The following is a 20,920-nucleotide window of genomic DNA, read 5'->3' on the forward strand; positions in this document are numbered from 1 at the left end:
AAGTTGCTGCCCCAGCCCCATAGGGAAGGGATCCCAGAAAGGAGCAGGGACGCCCAAATCTAGGTCTCCACTCGCTGATACCTCTTCCTCCCCAGGCTTTCTGCCCACCCATCGCCTGCAGCCCCGGCCTGAGCCCCGGCCCGAGCCACGGCCTGAGCCCCGGCCCGAGCCACGGCCTGAGCCCCGGCCTGAGCCACGGCCAGGCTCTGAGCTTCCCTTTCCCAGCATCCCTGCCTGGACTGGTCCTGAGATCCCTGAATCAGGTGCGACAGCGAGAACTGATGGTATTGATGGGGGAATTCCAGGCAGGGTTCTGGGGGAAGAGACTACAAGAAGAGAATAAATGGGGATGTCACAGACAGAGGAATTAAGGAATGGATGGGAAGAGATGAGATTTTGAAGGGTTGAGCTGTAGTTAAATCAACAGCTGGAGTTGGAACTGAGCTCAAATTCTGTCAGTTGAGCAAGTCACTTAATCTCTCTGAGACTGAGTTTTCTCACCCGTAAAATGGGGATGATTGTGAGCCTTACACGAGATTCATCAGAAGTATCTGACACAAAGTAAGTGCTCAGTTAATGTTAGATAAATAATTGTTTTTCAGGGTGGACAGTACGTTAGAACGTGTCTCAGGCAGAGGGTTGGAGAGCTAAATATTCAAAGATGGAGACCTTAGGGTGGTATCATGGGAGGATTCAGGCAGAGGATCTGATGAGAACGTTCCATGGTAAAGGAGATGGGGGTCAAAGGTAGAAGACCGGGCTGGGGGAAAGGACATCGGTGAAGGTGTTTTAGGCACGGGACCTGAGGGGATTGTACTGGGATGAAAGGGACAGAGGATTCAGAGGTGGGGGAACCTGGCTGACTGGACCCCCCAGGTCCTTCCTCGGGCATGTGTCAGCGCAATCCCCAGGTCTGCGGCCCAGGACGCTGCATACCCCGGCCCGGTGGCTACACCTGCGCTTGCGACTCCGGCTTTAGGCTCAGCCCCCAGGGCACCCGCTGTACCGGTGAGCAGGGTGGAGGGAGTGGATGGAGGCAGGGCGGTGGGGGAGGGGTCGGTGCTCTGTCCCTTCACCTCGTGACCTGCCCCCTCCGTGCCCTCAGACGTGGATGAATGTCGCCGCGTGCCCCCGCCCTGCGCTCCCGGACGCTGCGAGAACACACCAGGCAGCTTCCGCTGCGTGTGTGGCCTGGGCTTCCGAGCCAGCCCGAGGGCTACGGAGTGCCTGGGTGAGAAATCTGCCCCACCCGGGTCCAGGCCCTACGTACCCCTGTCTGGGTCTCGCTCCCACCCTCCGTCGCTTCCCCAGGCGGGTCTGGCCCTACTACTGCCCTGCCCTGCGCTGGCCCCGCTCCCCGGCCTCTTCCCGCCCCGACCAGCTCCCGCCCTCCCTGCATCCCCACCCCTGCTCGGCCCCCAAACTGGCCCTTGTCTGACTCTACTATTGCCCCGCCTCCCCTGCGACCCCGCCCCGCCCCTATTGGCCCCGCCCCTTCCCTATCCCGGGCCAGTTCCCGCCCCTGTCCCACAAACTGCAGCAACCAATCTCCTGACCACGACCCTTAGTTCCAACCCTGCCACACCAGAGCCCCATCCCCAAGTGCTCCTTCCTTCTGTAGCCCCGCTCCTGCCTTCCCTTTCCTCGGGTCCCAAAGCTTCCGTTCCCGCCCTTGCCCTACCCAGGCCCTGCCTTCCCCAGTTTGCCCCCTCTCATAGTGCCCCTCTCCGCCTCTGTCTTGGCCAGGTCCGCAACTCTTGCCCTGCCCTCCTTGCTCGAGCCCCGCGTCTGCCTTAAGCCTACCCATTCCGAGCCCCGCCTACTGCCTCTGGTCCCCGCCCCCACCAGGCTCCAACCCAGGCTTGGTCCCGCCCTGTCCTTCCCCCTACCCCGGTCTCCCCGGGGGACTCCTCCGGGGATTGTCTGCCCCAGTCCCAGCCGCCTGGTTTGTGCCCACAGACGTGGACGAATGCCACCGCGTGCCGCCGCCGTGTGACCTCGGGCGCTGTGAGAACACGCCAGGCAGCTTCCTGTGCGTGTGCCCTGCCGGGTACCAGGCTGCCTCGCACGGAGCCGGCTGCCAGGGTGAGGGACTGGGAGGGGCCGCGGGGAAGGGTAGAGCAGCAGTGATGAGGGTTGGAGAGACGGAGCAATGGGGCAAAGACAGCCTGATTGATGGGAGACAGAGGCCAGGTTCTGAGAGCCAGACGTGTGGCCTGATGGCTGTAGGGATAGTGACCTGTGGATGGAGAAGCCAAGGGAGGGAAAGAGAAAGGCTGAGTCACGGAGGATGGGGCAGCAGAGTGCAGAGCTGGCGATGTCAGTGACGGGGAAGGGGGAGATTTATGGAGAACTGGGGAGAAGGAGGCCGACTCATGCGGACTAGAGAAGCAGAGTTTTAGGAGCGATCCAGGCAGCTCAGTGGGGACGGATGGTGGTTGCAAGAGGACAGGATGGAGACAAGACGCAGAGTGGGGGAGGATGTTGAGCAGAGTGATGGGGACAGGGTGGCAGAATGATGTAGGGTGGAAAGTCAAAGCGATGGAGGTGAGGGAGGCAGCGTGGAGCATGAGGGGTCATAAAGGACCCCTTGCTCCTTGCCCCGAGCAGATGTGGACGAGTGCACCCAGAGCCCGGGCCTCTGCGGCCGCGGAGTCTGTGAGAACCTGCCCGGCTCTTTCCGCTGTGTTTGCCCGGCTGGCTTCCGGGGCTCGGCGTGTGAAGAGGATGTGGATGAGTGTGCCCAGGAGCCACCGCCCTGCGGGCCAGGCCGCTGTGACAACACGGCTGGCTCCTATCACTGCGCCTGCCCTGCTGGCTTCCACTCCCGAGGGCCAGGGGCCCCCTGCCAAGGTGAGAGTGCTGAGTCCAACCCCACTTCACCACCGTTTGCTGTGGGGACTGGAGAGAGACACTATTGGGGGGCAGAGAGACAGAGCGATGGGGCTCAGTGATGGAGGCTGGGCGGGGGGGTACTGAGAGGGTGGCAAGGGTCTCACTCTCACTCCAGAGTCTTCTCCCCTTTCTCTACAATAAGACAGTGCTCCTCATTTCTCCTTCTTGTGCTGGTGGGAACTCTGAGGAGGGTCAACTGAGGCAGGGAAGGCAACCTGGAGGAGGTGGTGTCTCAGCCTCCTCTAGCAGCTGGAGGGAACACTGAATAAGGACACAGGAAAGGAATTTTTCTACCTGGAGTGGAGAGCAGCCTGGGAAAGGTCCAGGAGGCTGGCTCAGGACTGGAATGTTGGGGCAGTTGGTGGGCAATGGGGATGGGTCCTCAGCCCGACTGGTCCCCTCTTCCCCAGATGTGGACGAGTGTGCCCGTAGCCCCCCACCCTGCGCCTATGGCCGGTGTGAGAACACAGAAGGCAGCTTCCAGTGTGTCTGCCCCACGGGCTTCCAACCCAACATCGCTGGCTCCGAGTGCGAGGGTGAGGCCGGAAAGGGAGGGAGGACTGTGGATGGGTGAGGGGGGCGTTGGGCCGCTCCTTCAAGGCCACCCTCTCCCCTGCCTCCCAGATGTGGATGAGTGTGAGAACCACCTGGCATGTCCTGGGCAGGAATGTGTGAACTCACCTGGCTCCTTCCAGTGCAGGGCCTGTCCTGCTGGCCACCACCTGCACCGTGGCAGATGTACTGGTGAGACTAGGCCCTGGCTGTGATCCTTGACCTGGACAACTATGACCTGGCCTATAACCCCTTGGACCTCAATCCTTTTACCTGACCACAACCCCTAGAGTCTAACTGTGACTCCCCACTAGACTATGGACTTCTGACCCAGACTGCAACCCCTCACCTGAACCACAACTCTTGACCCTGAATGTGACTCCTGACTCTGTAACCCTGACACTCCACTGGACTGTGACATTTGACCCTTGCTAATAACCCCTGCCCACATCCCTAACAGCAACTGTGGCCTCCTGACCCTGACTATCCCCTGGCCCTGAATGTGTACCCCTGAATTTGACTGTGACATTTGACCCTAATCATAACCCTTCACTATAACCCTGACCACAGCCCTGACTCTGTGTGCCTCTTGGTCCTGTCTCTTTCACCACCCCGGCCCCATCTCAGAATCCCTTTCCTGGGACCTGATTGGGTTTGTGATCCCTGATCCTGACCCCTGACTTGAGGCAAATTCTTGACCCTAACTGCAGCCTCTGACCCTGATTGGTCTCAGATTCCAGTCACTGACTCTAACCCATTCTGCTTCAGCAGAATCCCATCCAATAATTCTGGTTTACAACACTTGATTAATTCCTTACCCTGGTTAATTTCTGGTGCCTGTTCCAATCCTGAGTCCCTTCCCCTGTCCCCAGGATCCTGGCACAGAGAGTTCCTGGAAACCCAGACCTACAGGACTCCCAGCTATGGTCCCAAGAACAAGGGAACCTAAGTCTGCCCTACCCACCTCTGCCATGGAGCCCTCACCCCGTCCCCAACTTAAGACACTTCCCACCACTCCTCCAGACCCCCTTCTTCAAGGGGATTCGACCAATGTGTCCTTAGCCTGGACCCCTTCTTGAAACCCCTGCTCCCATAGATGTGGACGAATGCAGTTCCGGTGCCCCCTGTGGTCCTCACGGCCACTGCACTAACACCGAAGGCTCCTTCCGCTGCAGCTGCGCGCCAGGCTACCGCGCGCCGTCGGGTCGGCCCGGACCCTGCGCAGGTGGGCAGCGTGAGGACCGGCCAGAGGGCCTGGGTTCCTGGGCAAAGCATGCTGGACAGGTGGAAGCTGGACTAAAGCGCTGCGGGAGAAGCCTCGGGACCCGCTCTCAGGGGTGCGGCTTGAGGGCGGGGTTACCGCTTTGTCTTGGAGGGAGGGTCGGGTGACCCCGCCCGATCTCTCGCGTACCCTAGACGTGAACGAGTGCCTGGAGGGCGAGTTTTGCTTTCCTCACGGCGAGTGCTTAAACACGGACGGCTCCTTTGCCTGTACTTGTGCCCCCGGCTACCGGCCCGGACCCCGCGGAGCCTCTTGCCTCGGTTCGTACCCACGCCGGGCCTGGGCCCGGAAAGGGGGGGCTTGTGGCAGGAAAGGCCGGGACAAGGAGAAGAGGGCAGAAGGGGAAAAACGCATTTTTGGCTGGGGTCTCCAAGTGTTCCGGGGACACGGCTCGCAGGAGTCTCAAGGCGGCGACTAGGGAGGGGCGGGGTGTGGCGGGGAAAGGGCGGAGTCTGGACGGTTGGGCCGTGATTGGCAAGGAGCCGTCCCACACCCCGGGGGTGGGGCTTGCAGGGGGCGTGGCCTAAGGCAGGTTGCCGGAGACGTGAAAGGCCCGCGAGCCAGGAGGGCGGGGAGGCGTGGAGGGGTGTGGCCTGGAGCGCTAAGCAGAAGGGGAGGTGGGCCCCGCGTTCGGACACCCTGTCTTGCAGACGTGGACGAGTGCAGCGAGGAGGACCTTTGCCAGAGCGGCATCTGTACCAACACCGACGGCTCCTTCGAGTGCATCTGTCCTCCGGGACACCGCGCCGGCCCAGACCTCGCCTCCTGCCTCGGTGAGAGGCCCCGTCCGGGTCCGACACCTCCCCCTTCGGACTCCCTGTCTCCCCCATTTTCCTCCCACCTCGGCCTTTCCTCTGCTTCCTCCCCCTACTGTCCCAGCCCCCTCTCTTGACCTCCTCTGCTTCCTCTGCCCCCCCTTCTGCCTCTCCCCTCCCCTCTTTGCCTCTCCTACCTTGCCCCCCTCCCCTGCTTCCCCATCTGACCGCCCTTCCTCCCTCCGCAGACGTGGACGAATGTCGCGAGCAGGGCCCGGCCCTGTGCGGGTCCCAGCGCTGTGAGAATTCCCCCGGCTCCTATCGCTGTGTCCCGGACTGCGATCCCGGCTACCATGCGGGCCCCGAGGGCACCTGTGACGGTAAGACTACTCCCCGCCCCGCTCTGCCAGCTTTTACATGGGGTTGCTAGAGTCTGCTCCCTTGCGGACCAAAGAGGAGCGCCCTGCCTCACAGACTTGGAGGAAGGGAAGGGGCCCCCAACTAACGCACCCTTTCCCCTCTCACGGTATCTATGTGGTGGGAATAAGCCACCACTCTGGCTTGTACTTTCCTGTGGAGGCGCGGGGTGCGGGTAGGGGGAGAAACACTTCTACCAGGAATCTGTCCAAGCCCCGCTTGCAGAAGCAGCCATGCCCCCTCTGCAGCCTGAGCCCAGTCTGCACTGTAGACCAGACACCCGCAAAAGACACAGTGAAACTCAGGCCCCGGCCTTTCCACTCGGCCTATGGATTAAAACTCCCTTTTTAGGCCCCTTCTCTTCCTAGAAGAAGTTTGGACGAGCCCTCTCCCCAGCCTCCGCTACTTATCTATTTCCTGCTGCCTCTCCAGGGAGGCTCAATCCTGGCTGCCAGGGCCCCATCCTTTCCCAGTGCAAAATTTCCACTGTGAAATTCCCCAAGAGTTGGCTCCTGCCAGTTGAAGCTGTGTCCTGGAGTTATCTCTCCAGACTGTCCTTTCCCATTGGTCAGACTCCTCCAGCCCTTCGGAATTTCTAGGCCCCCCACCTCCCATCTCAGCTCCTATAGACCTGCCCTCCACCTCCCCCATTTCCTCCTTCCCCTGCCAGGCTCCAGCAGGGGCTGACTGAGGCAGGAGGCTGGCCTAATCTTACATACAGTATATATATATATATTTGGGGGGCAAGGATAGGAATGGTGTGTGGGTGGGCATTTTATGGAACACATGAAACAACAGTGGGCTGCCTTTGACTCTCTGATTGCTAGACCTCTGACTCATGGAAGTCCGGTTTCATGAGACCTCATTCGATAGTTCCACAGGAATTCATTAAGCACCTACTGTGCACCAGACACTGAGGGTGTGATAGGAAATGAGTCACACAAAACCCCTGTGCTCATGGAGTTAACATTCTAGGGGGAGGAGGCAGACAATAACTATCTAACTAAATTCAAGATTTATTCAACAAATAATTTTTAGGCCCCTACTATGTGTCAGGCACTGTTCTATGCCCTGGGGATATAGTAAGGAATAAAACAGACACAAATCCCTGCCGTTGTGGAGTTTGTGTTCTAGGGAGGCGATATTGGTATACCAAGAGATACGTGGATATAATACATTGTCAGGTTTAAGAAGGAAAATAAAGCAGGATAAATGGACAGAGATGACAGGGCGGTGGGGGGAAGAGTGCTAGGAGGGCTTTACCTAGACACCTGAGTGAAGGGAGGAGGGAGCCATGCAGGTAGCTGAGGGCAGTGTTCCTGGCAGAAGGAACTGCAAGTGCAAAGGCCCTGTGGTAGGACCACGTTTGGGCTATTTGAGAAATGGCAGTGAGGACATAAGAGTTATCAACACTTGTTGATCTGTAAAAGCTCAGGCTCCTAGAATACCAGATTCTTAGAGACTTCTTAGTCCAGTCAATGGGACTGCAAGTGGCGTTAGGAATCTGCGAATCCAGGCCTTGATTCCCTTCCCTTCCTTCCCTCCCTCGCTCTCCTGCAGACGTGGATGAGTGCCAAGAGTATGGCCCTGAGATCTGTGGCGCCCAGCGCTGTGAGAACACCCCCGGCTCCTACCGCTGCACGCCTGCCTGTGACCCTGGCTATCAGCCCACGCCAGGGGGCGGATGCCAGGGTGGGTGTCCATCAGGCAGCGGGTGAGATGTGGAGGTGGTAGAAGGTCCAGAAATGGCCTGACTGTCTGGTGGTTGCAGATGTGGACGAATGCCGGAACCGGTCCTTCTGTGGCGCCCATGCTGTGTGCCAGAACCTGCCCGGCTCCTTCCAGTGCCTCTGTGACCAGGGCTACGAGGGGGCACGGGACGGGCGTCACTGCGTGGGTACGAGGCTCCAGGGAATGGTTGGGACAGGGTCGTGGGGGAGTGGTTGGTTAGGCCCTGCCCCTCTCCATACCTCTGAACAAATGTGAACTTCAGGGTTGTGCAATTTAGACCTTGGAACATAAGATCTTCTCTATATCAGTCAAAGCTATCCTAGTGGCAAGTGACGGAAACCTTATTCTGGTTTTATTTTTGTGTGCGTGCTTTAAAAAATGCATAGAATGTATAAAGTACACTAATCTTAAGTGTACATAAACATTATTTTTTCCTGACATTTTATGAGGAAAATTCCTAAACATAGCAAACTGAAAGAATTATAGAATGAGCACCTGCATAACCGTGATCTTGATTATACTAGTGTCATTTTCTTTTTACTTATTTCCTCGCATACTTATCTGTTAATCCATCTACTTTTTGGGGCAGATTTAAAAAAGTACATTGCAGACATCAGTGCCCTTCCCCCTAAATTCTTCAGAATGCATATCATTAATCAGAGTTCAGTCCGTGTTTACAGATATTTTCATTTGAGGTTCAATTTACATACATTGAAGTGCATGAATCTTAATTATACATTCTCTAAGTTTTCATAAATACAAATATAACTGGCTTTATTTCTTTATGGGAATTAAAACTGTTAAGTCCTGGGATATATTTGAATTTCAGGCCTAACTGGATCCAAGAATTTTAACAAAGCTATTTCTATCTCCTCCTCTCAACTCTTCTTTCCTCTGTTGGACTTGGTTTCAGGCAGACTCTCTTTTCACAGTGACAAATGTGGCCCGAGCACCTCTGGGCTAACGTCCTCAGCTTGGCAACCCTAGAACCAAAGAGGGAGGTTCTTTTTCAATATTTCTAGCAAAAATCCCAGGCCTGGCTTTGATTGGTCCAATATGGTCACTTCCTATCTCTGAACCAGAGAAATACAGTAATCTGGTTGGTCATGACCAGGACTTGTGCCCACCCCTCAGAGTAGTAGATTTAGTCTACTCAAAGTACATGGGTTGAAAATGGAAGAACATTGGGTTCCCAAGCGAAATTCAGGGTTTGTCACCAGAAGAAAACTAGATGGTAGGGTCTGGGCTACTAAATATACCCACCCTATTTGAAAGCTCAGACTTGGATCTTTGGAATCACAAGTTTATAACCATTGACTCCCTCTCCCGTGGTGTCTCCTGCTCACAGATGTGAACGAGTGTGAAACACTGCAGGGTGTATGTGGAGCTGCCCTGTGTGAAAATGTCGAAGGCTCCTTCCTCTGTGTCTGCCCCACCAGCCCGGAGGAGTTTGACCCCATGACTGGCCGCTGTGTTCCCCCACGAACTTCTGCTGGTGAGACTGATGTGTCTACTTAACAGCTGCTGGCCCGCCCTACAGGCAAATGTTGTGGTCTAACCATTCCTGCTGTGGACAGCTGCCATCAGTGACATGCTGTTGTTTTAAGCATCAACAAAAAACACATGGGTTAACATGGGTGGCCGGCCTGTGTCAGGATCCTGGCTGCAACTCTACCAGATTCCTTCCTTCAACCAGTGTTCACAGGGCATCCACTGTGCTCAGGCCCTATCCTGGGCACTAGGGATACAGTAGTGACCAGGAAAGATCTCTGTCCTCGGGCTCACATTCCAATTGTCTAGATAGTGACAATCTAGAGAAATCAGGACTAGGAGGGAAGAAGCACAAGCCAGAGGGAACAACAGGGGGTCTTGGAGGAGGTGCTGGCCTAGCTTCAGAAGGGGTTAGGGAGGGCTTCCTACAGGAGAGGGTGTCTGAACCAAAAGCAGTAGGATGAGTAGAAATGAGCGAGGTGCATTCTGTGAGGAGGGCATCCTGGGTAGAGCAGTGGTCCCCAACTTTTTTGGCACCAGGGACCGGTTTCGTGGAAGGCAATATTCCCACAGACAGGGGAGGGGAGGCAGAGCTTATGTGGTGATGCGAGCAATGGGGAGCAGCTATAAATACAGATGAAGCTTCCCTTGCTTCACCACTAACCTCCTGTTGTGTGGCCTGATTCCTAATAGGCCAGCGACTGGCACCTGTCTGCTGCCCAGGGGTTGGGGACCACAGAAGTAGAAGAGACAGCAAGGGCAAAGCCTGGCAGAGCGAGAGAGTACTTGGCACGTTTGAGGAACTGAAATAAGCTCAACATGGCATGATTTAGAGAGCAAAGGAAGGAGTGGCGAGAGATGAGGTTAGAGAAGGAGGCAGGCGCCAGGGCTCCCTGACTTACCGTGGTCAGGAGGTTGGCCTTTTCCCAGGGCACTGTGGCACCATGGAAAGGCTTTGAGTAGGAAAGGTATATAATCAAATTCTGAAACCTCCCTCTGGCTGCTATGTGAAGGTGATTGAAGAGGGTGACACTGGAGGCTGGAAGCCTAGGGGGCAGGGCAGGGCAGGCTGGAGCAGGGACCAAGGGGGGAGAGGACAGAGCTGGACCCAGGCAGGGACCATGGCGGGGTGGTGAGTGGGAGAAACATCCAAGAGGGCATGGGAACAAGCTGTGGGGCTACCTGTGTGGGGAAGCTGTGTCCACAACAAGGCCTAGGTTTTGGGATGAAGACTCTTGTGCCTGTTTGGGATGTGAAGACGAGGGGGTGGGGGCCGGGGAGGTGAGGCCTCCAGGAGGCCAGGAAGTCCCATCTCCTCCCACCCCAAGCTGCAGCTGCAAGGATGGGAAAGTGTGAGATTGGAAGGTGCTGAAACGATAGGAGGTGACATTGGGAGAAAGAGAGACAAGGACAGATGGGTGAGAGCTGTGGAGCCTGGTTCTGCCACTGATGGCTGCTGCCCTCTGGGCCTCAGTTTCCCCAACTAAGACATGGGAGGGTGGGGACTCAGCCCACAGTGGGCTAAAAGCTCTTTGTCTCCCCAGGCACGTTCCCAGGCTCGCAGCCCCAGGCACCTGCCAGCCCCAGCCTGCCGGCCAGGCCACCCCCGCCACCCGTGCCCCGCCGGCCCAGCATGCCTAGGCAGGGCCCTGTGGGTAGCGGGCGCCGGGAATGCTACTTTGACACAGCGGCCCCAGATGCATGTGACAACATCCTGGCCCGGAATGTGACGTGGCAGGAGTGCTGCTGCACTGTGGGTGAGGGGTGGGGCAGTGGCTGCCGCATCCAGCAGTGCCCAGGCACCGAGACAGGTGAGCATGGGCTGCTCGGTGGACCCAGGGCTGAGGGTTTGGGTAGAAATACCGGATGGGGTATGGGATGGGGAAAGGGGACACATTTGCACATGGGATTGAGGTACTGGTACTTCCAGGGCAAGAGGGAGCTGCTGGCACGGTGGACATAGATGGGCATGAGGCCGAGAGGTGGGCACAAGCAGGCCCAGGGCCTGAGGACAGGCATGGGGCACTGAGAAAGGTGGGCACAAGCAGGCCCAGGGCCAGGGCCCCGGGCTGGGCTGGGATTCCTGTGTCTGGGCTCAGCCTTGTCTCTGTGTGCAGCTGAGTACCAGTCACTGTGCCCCCACGGCCGGGGCTACCTGGCGCCCAGTGGAGACCTGAGCCTCCGGAGAGGTGAGGCTTCGACCCCCACCCATCCTTAGCCCCCAGGTCTCTCTCTGTTTGCCTTATCTCTGTCTCTCACCCTGTCCTCTTCTCTGTCTCTGTCTCCCCTGCCCCACCCCTGTCCTCTGTCTCTATCTCTGTCTCCATCTCCATCTGTCTGTCTCTATTTCTTGGTCTCTATCACCGTCTCGCCTGTCTTCCCTGGTCATGCCCTGCCCTCTCTCACTCCACCCATCCCGCCCACTCCCATCCTTCTCTACTCTTTGCACAGACGTGGACGAATGCCAGCTCTTCCGAGACCAGGTGTGCAAGAGTGGCGTGTGCGTGAATACGGCCCCGGGCTACTCGTGTTACTGCAGCAACGGCTACTACTACCATGTACAGCGGCTGGAGTGCATCGGTAGGAGCCCCACCTCCACCATCTCCCGAGGACTCTCCCCAACCCCGGGCCATGCCAACCCCTCTCTGGAATGTGGCCACCACCAGCGGGAAATCCTTCCTGGAGTCTAGACTCCATCTATCACACTGTCAATGCGCTGGGGAGAGAAATGGGAAAGGGGAGGGGGGTGTTGAGGGGGCTGCCTCTTAACTACCCTCCCCATGCCTCCCTAGATAATGACGAGTGCTCCGATGAGGAGCCGGCTTGTGAGGGTGGCAACTGCGTCAACACCGTGGGCTCTTATCACTGCACTTGTGAGCCCCCACTAGTGCTGGACGGCTCGGGGCGCCGCTGTGTCTCCAACGAGAGCCAGAGCCTCGGTAATCCCGCCCCTAAGTCTGCCCCCCCCCACCCGCTTACGCCCCACCCCACGCCATCCAGGCCCCATTCCCTTGGCTCAGCCCCCCCGCCCCCGTCTGCACCCGGGCCACGCCCCCACGCAGGCCACGCCCCCACGCTCAGGGCTCAAACACGCCCTGCCTCGGCCCCACTTCGCCTGACTCTGTGTGTGTCCCTGAGGCGAGCGGGCAACCTTTGCACATCCTCTCTCGGACTCCAGCTTCCTTTCGGCACATTGGGTGAATAGCTCCAACCTTCCAGGGTGGCTGTGCGGAATTTTATTTATTTAAAACTGAATTTTTAAAAAATTTCCAAACGTTTAGGAGGTACAAGTGTTTTTTGTTACAAGGAATTTTATTTGGCCGGGCGCGGTGGCTCACGCCTGTAATCCTAGCACTCTGGGAGGCCGAGGTGGGCGGATCGTTTGAGCTCAGGAGTTCGAGACCAGCCTGAGCAAGAGCGAGACCCCATCTCTACTAAAAATAGAAAGAAATTATATGGACAGCTAAAAAAATATATATAGAAAAAATTAGCCGGGCATGGTGGTGCATGCCTGTAGTCCCAGCTACTCGGGAGGCTGAGACAGGAGGATCGCTTGAGCTCAGGAGTTTGAGGTTGCTGTGAGCTAGGCTGACGCCACGGCACTCACTCTAGCCTGGGCAACAGAGTGAGACTCTGTCTCAAAAAAAAAAAAAAAAAAGGAATTTTGTTTTATTTTTTTACGCACAAGGAATTTTATTTTTAAGGACGATATGGAGCCTGGTCTTACTAAGTGCTACATGGGTGTTACCTACTACTGTTTATCTGTGGGTCTCTGGGTCTCTGTCTCTTTCCACCCTCTGTGGGTCTGAGAGGCCAGACATAGGTAGAACCCTCTCAGAGCCTCTCCCCCAGTCACCAGACCCCTTCTTCTGCCCTCTCCTCCTCAATGACAATCTCATGCCAGAACAATCCTTGTCCTCAATCCAGAACCCTGGATCGACCTGAGAGGACTTCCAGGAGTCAAATCACAGCTGATGAGAAGGATTTGTGGACAGGCAGAGAGTGGCTGGGCTGCCCCCGCAGGGCAGGAGGCCCAGCACTCAGGAGGACCTGAGTGCCAGTCCCAGTCTGATGCATGCTGTCTCCACCCACAGATGACAATCTGGGAGTGTGCTGGCAGGAAGTAGGGGCTGACCTTGTGTGCAGTCGCCCTTGGCTGGACCGTCAGGCCACCTACACAGAGTGCTGCTGCCTCTATGGAGAGGCTTGGGGCATGGACTGTGCCCTCTGCCCTGCCCAGGACTCAGGTACTGCCACCAGCCTAGTCTGTACTCAGAGGCCCTGCTCCTTAGGCTCCAAATCCAGGCCCACAAATCCCAGTCTCAGAACCCCAGATTCCCCCAAACTAGGCCCCTTAGATCCTCATGTCACAGCTCATCCCAAAATCTTGGTCCCCACATCACATAGCTAAGACTTCCAAGTCTCAACCACAGAAATCACCAGGCCTGACTCAGCAGATCCTATAGTGCCAGCCCCATAGGCCTCTGAGGTCTGGACTCTCATAGCCTCAACTCTTGGTCCCCAAAACCCCAAGACACAGCCTATGAGATGTCCTCCCCCAAATCCTGGGTGCTTAGACCTGAAATGCCAGTTGCTTAGACCCCACCATCCTGACCCAAAGACTCCCTGATCATTACCGCAAAGACATCTAAGTCTCATTGCCTTGGACACCTACACCCAGGTGTCTAAGACCCCAGTACACAACCCCAGAGATCCCCAAGTCTTGATTCTTAAAATTCAATTCTTGGGAACCCAGTCCTGGGTCCTGAGACCTCTGGCCCTAGTGGCTCAGATCCTTTCTTATACACCCTGGCCTCTCAGGCCCCCAGTAGCAATCTCTGGGATTCCCCAGTCCTGGCCTATAAAACACTCTCATTTCTCCAGGTCCCTAGACCTGGCTCCTGTGGGTCCCCAAACTCCAGCACCTTGGACCCTGATTCTTAGCTGAAGTTTTCAGTACCCTTGATCCCAGCACCCCCGAACCCCATCCCAGCCCTCAGACCTTCACTCCTGGCTCCAGAAAACCCTGATCCCGCCCCTCCATTCAGGCCCCTCCCATTCCCAGCCCCAGCCCAAAGCCCTCCCCTATGGCGTACCTTGCTTCTTGTCCCAGAGTGGAGACAAGCAAGGGCTGATCGTTCGGCTTGGCTTCCGTTCACAGATGACTTTGAGGCCCTGTGCAATGTGCTGCGCCCCCCTGCATATGGCCCCCCACGACCAGGTGGCTTTGGACTCCCCTATGAATATGGCCCAGACTTAGGTCCGCCTTACCAGGGCCTCCCATATGGGCCCGAGTTGTACCCACCACCTGTGCTACCCTACGACCCCTACCCACCGCCACCTGGGCCCTTCGCCCGCCGGGAGGCCCCTTACGGGGCGCCACCCTTCGACATGCCTGATTTCGAGGACGACGGTGGCCCCTATGGCGAATCTGAGGCTCCTGCTCCACAGGGCCCGGGCACCCGCTGGCCCTATCGGTCCCGCGATACCCGTGGCTCCTTCCCAGAGCCTGAGGAGTCACCCGAAGGTGGAGGCTACACTGGTGAGCATCGCGAGAATGACGGAGAGTGAGATGAGGAGCGAGGTGTGCAGAGAGACAAGGGGCGAGGGGTGTGAAACAGAGAAGGCAGGAGGAGGGACAGGGTCAGAGAGATGGGAAACAGGTAGAATCAGAGAGAGCGACAGAAAGCAGATCAGCGACGAGGAGGAGACGAAGAGGAACAGAGAAATACCTGTAGTCCGGCAAAGAATGAGATGGGGACAGAGGGAAAGCTGGGGAGAGCCGAACGAGGTGAACCTCCTGGCCCCGCAGCGCCCCCAGAGCCCTGGAGCGGGGTGGGCAGTTTAGAACGACGCACATGAGCCAGGGGCGCGTACCCACCGTGGGGGGACTAGGGACGGAAGGCAGAGACCTCTTGTCACGGGGTCTCCGCCTGCCTCACAGGCGCCCTGGCTGAGCCCTATGAAGAGCTGGAGGCAGAGGAGTGCGGGATTGTGGACGGCTGTGCCCACGGCCGCTGCGTGCGCGTCCCTGAAGGCTTCACCTGCCGCTGCTTCGATGGCTACCGTCTGGACATGACCCGCATGGCCTGCGTCGGTGAGGGGCGGGGCTGGGGCCACGGTTCGCGGGGAGAGGTGGGGCTCGATCAGAGAGGGAGGAAGCGCTGGCTAGAGGTGGGTGCTAGGGGTGGGTGCGTAAGGACCTCATATCAGGGAACGGGCCAGCCCAGAGGGAGAGAGTAATTCTTGCACCGGCAGGGTTTGATGAAGAAGGCGGGGTCAGGGGGCAAGGAAGGCAGGGCTTGACCACAGGGCCCAGGCTGGGCCTTGAAGCAGGACAGTGGGGTAGAACCCTTTAGGTGTGACTTCTTAGGACCACCAGCGGTTAACTTGCATGACCTCTTTGGAGAGCCTGTCTTCTCATCTGTAAAATGGGAATATTAATCATGTCTGCCAAGTTTATTTATTTTTATTTTATTTTTTTAGAGACAGGGTCTGGCTGTATTGCAGGAGCTGGAGTGCAGTGGGTAAAGATCACAGTTCACTGTAACCCCAAACTCCTGGGCTCAAGTCATCCTCCCATCTCATCTTCCGGACTAGCTAGAACTACAGGCGTGTGCCACCAAGCCCAGCTAATTTTTAAATTTTTTTTTTTGTAGAGACAGGGGTCTTGCAATGTTGCCCAGGCTGGTCTTGAACTCCTGGCCTCAAATAATCCTCCCATTTCAGCCTCCCAAAGTGTTCAGATTACAGGCACGAGCCACTGCACTTGGCCAGCACCTAGTTTAGATAGTAGTGAAGCCTAGTGATTAAAATCAAGAACCCTGGGGAAGTTTGATAGACCTTAGGCTCAGTCCAGCAACTTGCTGTGTGACCCTGGACAGGTCACTGTCCCTTACTTAGTTGTTTTTTTCTGAAAAAGGGGTATAGTCAGAGAACGCATTTCGTAGAGTTGTTGTCAACCCTGATTGACGGTAACACTAAAACCTGTGTGTAAACTGAGGCTCAGAAAATAGGATCAACTAACCCAAGCTCTCACATTCAGGAAGTAGCAGGCAGCCGGACACCTAGGGACTTGGAGAACTGGCCTGAGAACTCAGTGGGCAGAGTATGGGCTTGCTGTTGCATGACATTGGGCAAGGCGCTTTCCCGTGCTGGCCTCAGTTTGTGCCTGTGTAAAACGCGATCACAGTACCTACCTCATAGGGTTATTAGGATAAAGTTAATACTAGTAATTAATACTAGTACTGTGCTTAAACCAGCATCAGTATTACTTCCCTAACAAAAACTTAGTGTAGGAGGGGCTACCATACCCATCTTACAGAACACGAAGCTGAGGCACACAGAGGTTAAGCCACGTACCCAGGCTCACACAGTCAGCAGGAGGCAGAGGCCAGATTCAACTCCAAACGAGAGGCTCAACATCGATACTCCTCTGCCCCCAAGGCCTAAGGGACCGAGAAGAGGGGCTTCTGGGTCCCCAGGCTTGAGCAGCGCTCCTTGTACCCCCCTCCACAGACATCAACGAGTGTGACGAGGCCCAGGCGGCCTCCCCGCTCTGCGTCAACGCGCGCTGCGTCAACACCGATGGCTCCTTCCGCTGTGTCTGCCGCCCGGGATTCGCACCTACGCACCAGGCCCACCACTGCGCGCCCGCACGGCCCCGGGCCTGAGCCCCCGCGCCCCGCGCCCCGGGGTCGCCCACCCACGCCTGCGCGCACCCCGCAGCCCCCTGTGCACATGCGCAGAGAGCCTCCCGACCGCACGGAGGGGAGGGACGGACAGACAGGCGCCTGGAAGCCCCTGCGGCCTTCACTGCCCCCGCCACCCCACCCCTCCCGCCGCAGCTGCGGGGACGGGCCTAGCCTAGAGTCCCCTTCACATTCCCGCTCCCTTTTATAAAATTTTCAATTAAAAAACACCTATTTTGTACCTTCGGCCTCTGCCTGCCTTTCTGCTTCTCAAATCTGACTTCAGTTTGTTCTTTTTTGCTGTTTTTTTTAAAATTTATTATATATATATATATATATAGATAGTTAGTTTCTATTTTTAGTAGAGACAGGGTCTCGCTCTTGCTCAGGCTGGTCTAGAACTCATGACCTAGAGCGATCCTCCCGCCTCTGCCTCCCAGAGTGCTGGGATTACAGGCGTGAGCCACTGTGCCTGGCCTCAGTTTGCTCTTTCTGTCACCAAATTACATTCTCTTCCCATTCCTTTTTTTCAAGGCAAGCACAAAAATGAGGTTTATTGAGGAGAGAAAGATAGGATCATAGGGCAAGAGCAAGATATAGGTTTACAGAGTGATACACAACAGGACGAGCAGACCCATGTTCTCAGCTAAGGGAGAGCAGGAGGAAGGGCCCGAAAAAGGTCCCTCCCCATTCCTGACTCTGAATTTCCCAGACTCCCTCGCTCTCTTTGTCTCTGTCTCGCTTGGTCTCTCTTTCTCCTCCTATCTCTGTTTCTCTCTTTGTCGTTCTCTATCTTCTGTCTCTGGTCTTTCTGCTTTGTTTTCTCTGCCCAGTGCTCTATGTCCCTCTGTCTTTTTATCTCTGTCTAGGTGTGTGTCCTTCTCTTTCCCCTCCTCTTTGTTTCATTCTGTCTATAATCTCGAGAGAGATCTTGCCTCTGGAATTTTTTATACCACTGACTCTCCCAATAAATCTTCCTGGAGCCTGCTCTTCCCCTGTTGTGGTGCTCGGGGAAGGATGGAATAAGGCGGCCTCAGACCCTGTTCCCGGCACTCCCCCTAGATTTCCTTTCCTTCCCAAGGAAGTCTTAAGCTGTCCTGGGACAAGTGGGGCACGGGGAGGAGGCAGGAGGCCCTGGGACGCCGTCCACAGCCAATTCCCAGCTGGAGGGAATTGGCCGTGGACAGAGCAGGGAGTGGCAGTTTTGGCAGGTGGAGGCGGGAATGAGCTGTGAGCGATGGTCAAGTGCTCAGTTGGGACGTCCCCAAATCCCACTACCTACTTGGCTATGTGGGGAGTCCAGAATCTCCCTCCCTAAAAAACAAGAACAGCTTGGACCAGGGTAAGCTCAGGGCAGGGGTGAGGGAGGAGGGTTGGGAGGTGAAGGGGCTCACTGGGCTGGGCCAGGCTGAAAACAACAACAAAACAAACTGTTCCTGAGTCATCTCCACCCACCTGTTAGGGCATCTCTCCCCAGGGTTTCCAACTCCAGTGCTGCAGGGACCAGACAAGTGATGATAGTGGGAAGCTGGAGCAGGGTAAGAAAACCAAAGCACAAGTGACATTGTGCCTAAGGGTTGGGGGGAACAGGAAGGAAGATCTCCCCATTGGTAATAATAATCTATTTTTTTAATAACCACCCTGTGGTTATTCAAAACATATCTGGCCTATGAGCCACCACTTTTAATCCTCCAGGCAAAGCTGAAGTTGCATAAATGGGGATGGAGGGTGCTTCTTGACCTGACTCCCTGCCCACCTCTGAAGCGTCAGGAGGGGTAACATTGCCAACAGCCTCTGGTGCCACATGGGGGATTATACTAAGAGTGCCCGATCGAGAGGATTGTTGCTGGCAGTTAAATAAATTGATATATCTGTCAAGTGCTTAGAATGGCCCCTGGCACACAGCAAGTGCTCAGCCATTGCTGTCATAACCCTGAGCCTCCCAGGGGATGATGAGCCCTGTGGCTGGTCAGATGGTGAGGGCAGATGGCTAGGCCTTGTCCTTTACCAATTCTCACTCTCGGGGTTGAAGGAGGAGGCCAGACTCTCTCCCTCCCAACTGAACAATGAGAAACACCCAGCTCAGGGGCCTTGGTGGGGAGGGGTGTCAGACCACAAGGGTCTCACTGCTCCACAGGGGAGGCAATGATTGCACAAATCTGTACCGAAAAGCATTGATTTATACACTTTAAAGGGGTGAGTTGTATGGTATGTGAATTGTAACTCAAGCGTTGAAAAGGAAAATGAGGCCGGGCGCGGTGGCTCACGCCTGTAATCCTGGCACTCTGGGAGGCCGAGGCGGGCAGATTGTTTGAGCTCAGGAGTTCGAGACCAGCCTGAGCAAGAGCGAGACCCCGTCTCTACTAAAAATAGAAAGAAATTACATGGACAGCTAAAAATATATATAGAAAAGTTAGCCAGGCATGGTGGCGCATGCCTGTAGTCCCAGCTACTCGGGAGGCTGAGGCAGAAGGATCGCTTAAGCCCAGGAGTTTGAGGTTGCTGTGAGCTTGATGCCACGGCACTCTAGCCCGGGCAACTGAGTGAGACTTTGTCTCAAAAAAAAAAAAAAAAAAAAAAAAAAAAAAAGAAGGAAAATAAAAAACCAAAAACCTCCACAAAGAGAGTTAGGAAGTTACCCTCTCTAGCTGGTACAGGAAACTCAACCTAAACGCTAACCCCTCATTCATTCATTCAACAAATATTTTCCATACAATACCTGCTTTGTAGTAAGTGAGGGCTGGGAACACAAACAAACCACCCGCAGCTGTAGGGAGTGGGAGCTGGGCAAGGCTACTGGAGGAGGAGATGTCTGAGCTGAGACCTCAGTATGTAGGGAAATGAGCCAGATGAAGGCTTGGGGACAGTTTTCCAGCTGGAGGGAACAGCATCTGCAAAGGCTTAGAGGTAAGAAAGGCAAATATCTTTTAAATCTTTCTTTTGGTATGTCAGTCCTGTGTTGGACAATGTTGGTGACATTTTTGGTGCCTAAGAAATACGTGGTCTCTGCCTGTATGGAGTGCCAGCAGGGGACACAGACACATTGCCACACATGACAGTCTGGGCTGTGAAGGAGGCGGCAGAGGCCGAAGGGCCAGGGATGTGGTGAGGAAGATCAGAGGCCATGGGTGCCTAGAGGAGACACCCTGCCCAGTCTGACACAGTATCAGGGAAGGCTTCCTGGAGAAAGAGGTAAAGCTCTGAACAGTCTGTTTGCATGGGTCTAGATCCCTTTGAAAATCTGTTGAAAGCTCTGGACGTTCACAGAAGAAAAACTCACGCAAACAAACAAAGGCTATTTCCAAATATTCCCATTTCCTCCCTGGGAAGCTCCCCTGGGTATCCCATCCCCCCCACAACCACCTTGCCCTATAAATGTCCCAGGAATTGGGACAGGGGTGGCCAACAGTGCTGGAAGACTTTGAGGTCGAATTTCAGCATCCTGGGGCAGGTGGGGTGGCAGCTGTCTTCTGAGATCCACGCACCCCTCTCACCCCACGCGGGGCCTGGAGATTGTGCTAAAGATCTAGTTTATATCCTGCCTACGTCCCCCACACTAACCCCCAGTCCTGGAGCTGGGGCTTTTGTTACTGGCGGAGACCTCCTTGTTCTCCTCTGGAATGTTCGGAGGGAAATAGTCCAGGGGGAGCCACCGCGCTCAGGGAACACGCGCAGCGGCGCCCCCTGATGGTCACAGCGCGCCGGGGCGGCCCAAGCCGGCCGCGCCCCCTAGTGGCCGATGCTCACAAAGTCGTCAGTGAGTACTGAGCTCCTTCTAGGAGCCTTTTGGTTTGCAGACCCGGGTCGTCATCGTCATCATCCTGGTCGTCACCACTGCTATTACCATCGTCCTCATCATCATTAGCAACAGCTAATAAGTAAATGGCGCTTTCTATGCGCCAGGCACTAAGCTGCTTTATACATACAAGGAGACTCCAAAAAGTTTGTGGAAAACTGGAATTAAAAGATAAAAATAAAAAACACAAACTTTATTTCTGAACATAAGCTCCACGAAGTTCCAGGCACTTTTGTAGGCGATGATACCAGCCATGCAGTCCATCCCTAAAGAACTGAGGGTCCCGGGAATTTATCCATGTTCATGCAGT

The 20,920-nt window shown here is 55.8% G+C and overlaps 1 protein-coding gene across 3 annotated transcripts in view; it reads left to right on the forward strand.

The window, feature by feature from the left end:
* LTBP4 (latent transforming growth factor beta binding protein 4) overlaps positions 1–17,034 on the forward strand; it is a 30,567-nt gene extending 13,533 nt beyond the window's left edge. For all 3 annotated transcript variants that reach the window (XM_069456771.1, XM_069456770.1, XM_069456772.1), the window contains 22 exons: positions 96–263; positions 877–1,008; positions 1,106–1,231; positions 1,960–2,085; positions 2,611–2,853; positions 3,306–3,431; positions 3,520–3,639; positions 4,544–4,672; positions 4,864–4,989; positions 5,380–5,502; positions 5,733–5,864; positions 7,462–7,593; positions 7,673–7,798; positions 8,981–9,127; positions 10,668–10,934; positions 11,241–11,312; positions 11,575–11,703; positions 11,916–12,062; positions 13,218–13,370; positions 14,285–14,665; positions 15,068–15,220; positions 16,642–17,034. In XM_069456771.1, the coding sequence (XP_069312872.1) occupies positions 96–263; positions 877–1,008; positions 1,106–1,231; positions 1,960–2,085; positions 2,611–2,853; positions 3,306–3,431; positions 3,520–3,639; positions 4,544–4,672; positions 4,864–4,989; positions 5,380–5,502; positions 5,733–5,864; positions 7,462–7,593; positions 7,673–7,798; positions 8,981–9,127; positions 10,668–10,934; positions 11,241–11,312; positions 11,575–11,703; positions 11,916–12,062; positions 13,218–13,370; positions 14,285–14,665; positions 15,068–15,220; positions 16,642–16,796 (3,413 nt within the window). In that variant the 3' untranslated portion in view covers positions 16,797–17,034. The remainder of the gene's footprint in view (positions 1–95; positions 264–876; positions 1,009–1,105; positions 1,232–1,959; positions 2,086–2,610; positions 2,854–3,305; positions 3,432–3,519; positions 3,640–4,543; positions 4,673–4,863; positions 4,990–5,379; positions 5,503–5,732; positions 5,865–7,461; positions 7,594–7,672; positions 7,799–8,980; positions 9,128–10,667; positions 10,935–11,240; positions 11,313–11,574; positions 11,704–11,915; positions 12,063–13,217; positions 13,371–14,284; positions 14,666–15,067; positions 15,221–16,641) is intronic.
* The last annotated feature ends 3,886 nt before the right edge of the window (positions 17,035–20,920 follow it).

The sequence above is a fragment of the Eulemur rufifrons genome, chromosome 24 (genome assembly GCF_041146395.1).
Source record: "Eulemur rufifrons isolate Redbay chromosome 24, OSU_ERuf_1, whole genome shotgun sequence".
NCBI lineage: Eukaryota > Metazoa > Chordata > Mammalia > Primates > Lemuridae > Eulemur > Eulemur rufifrons.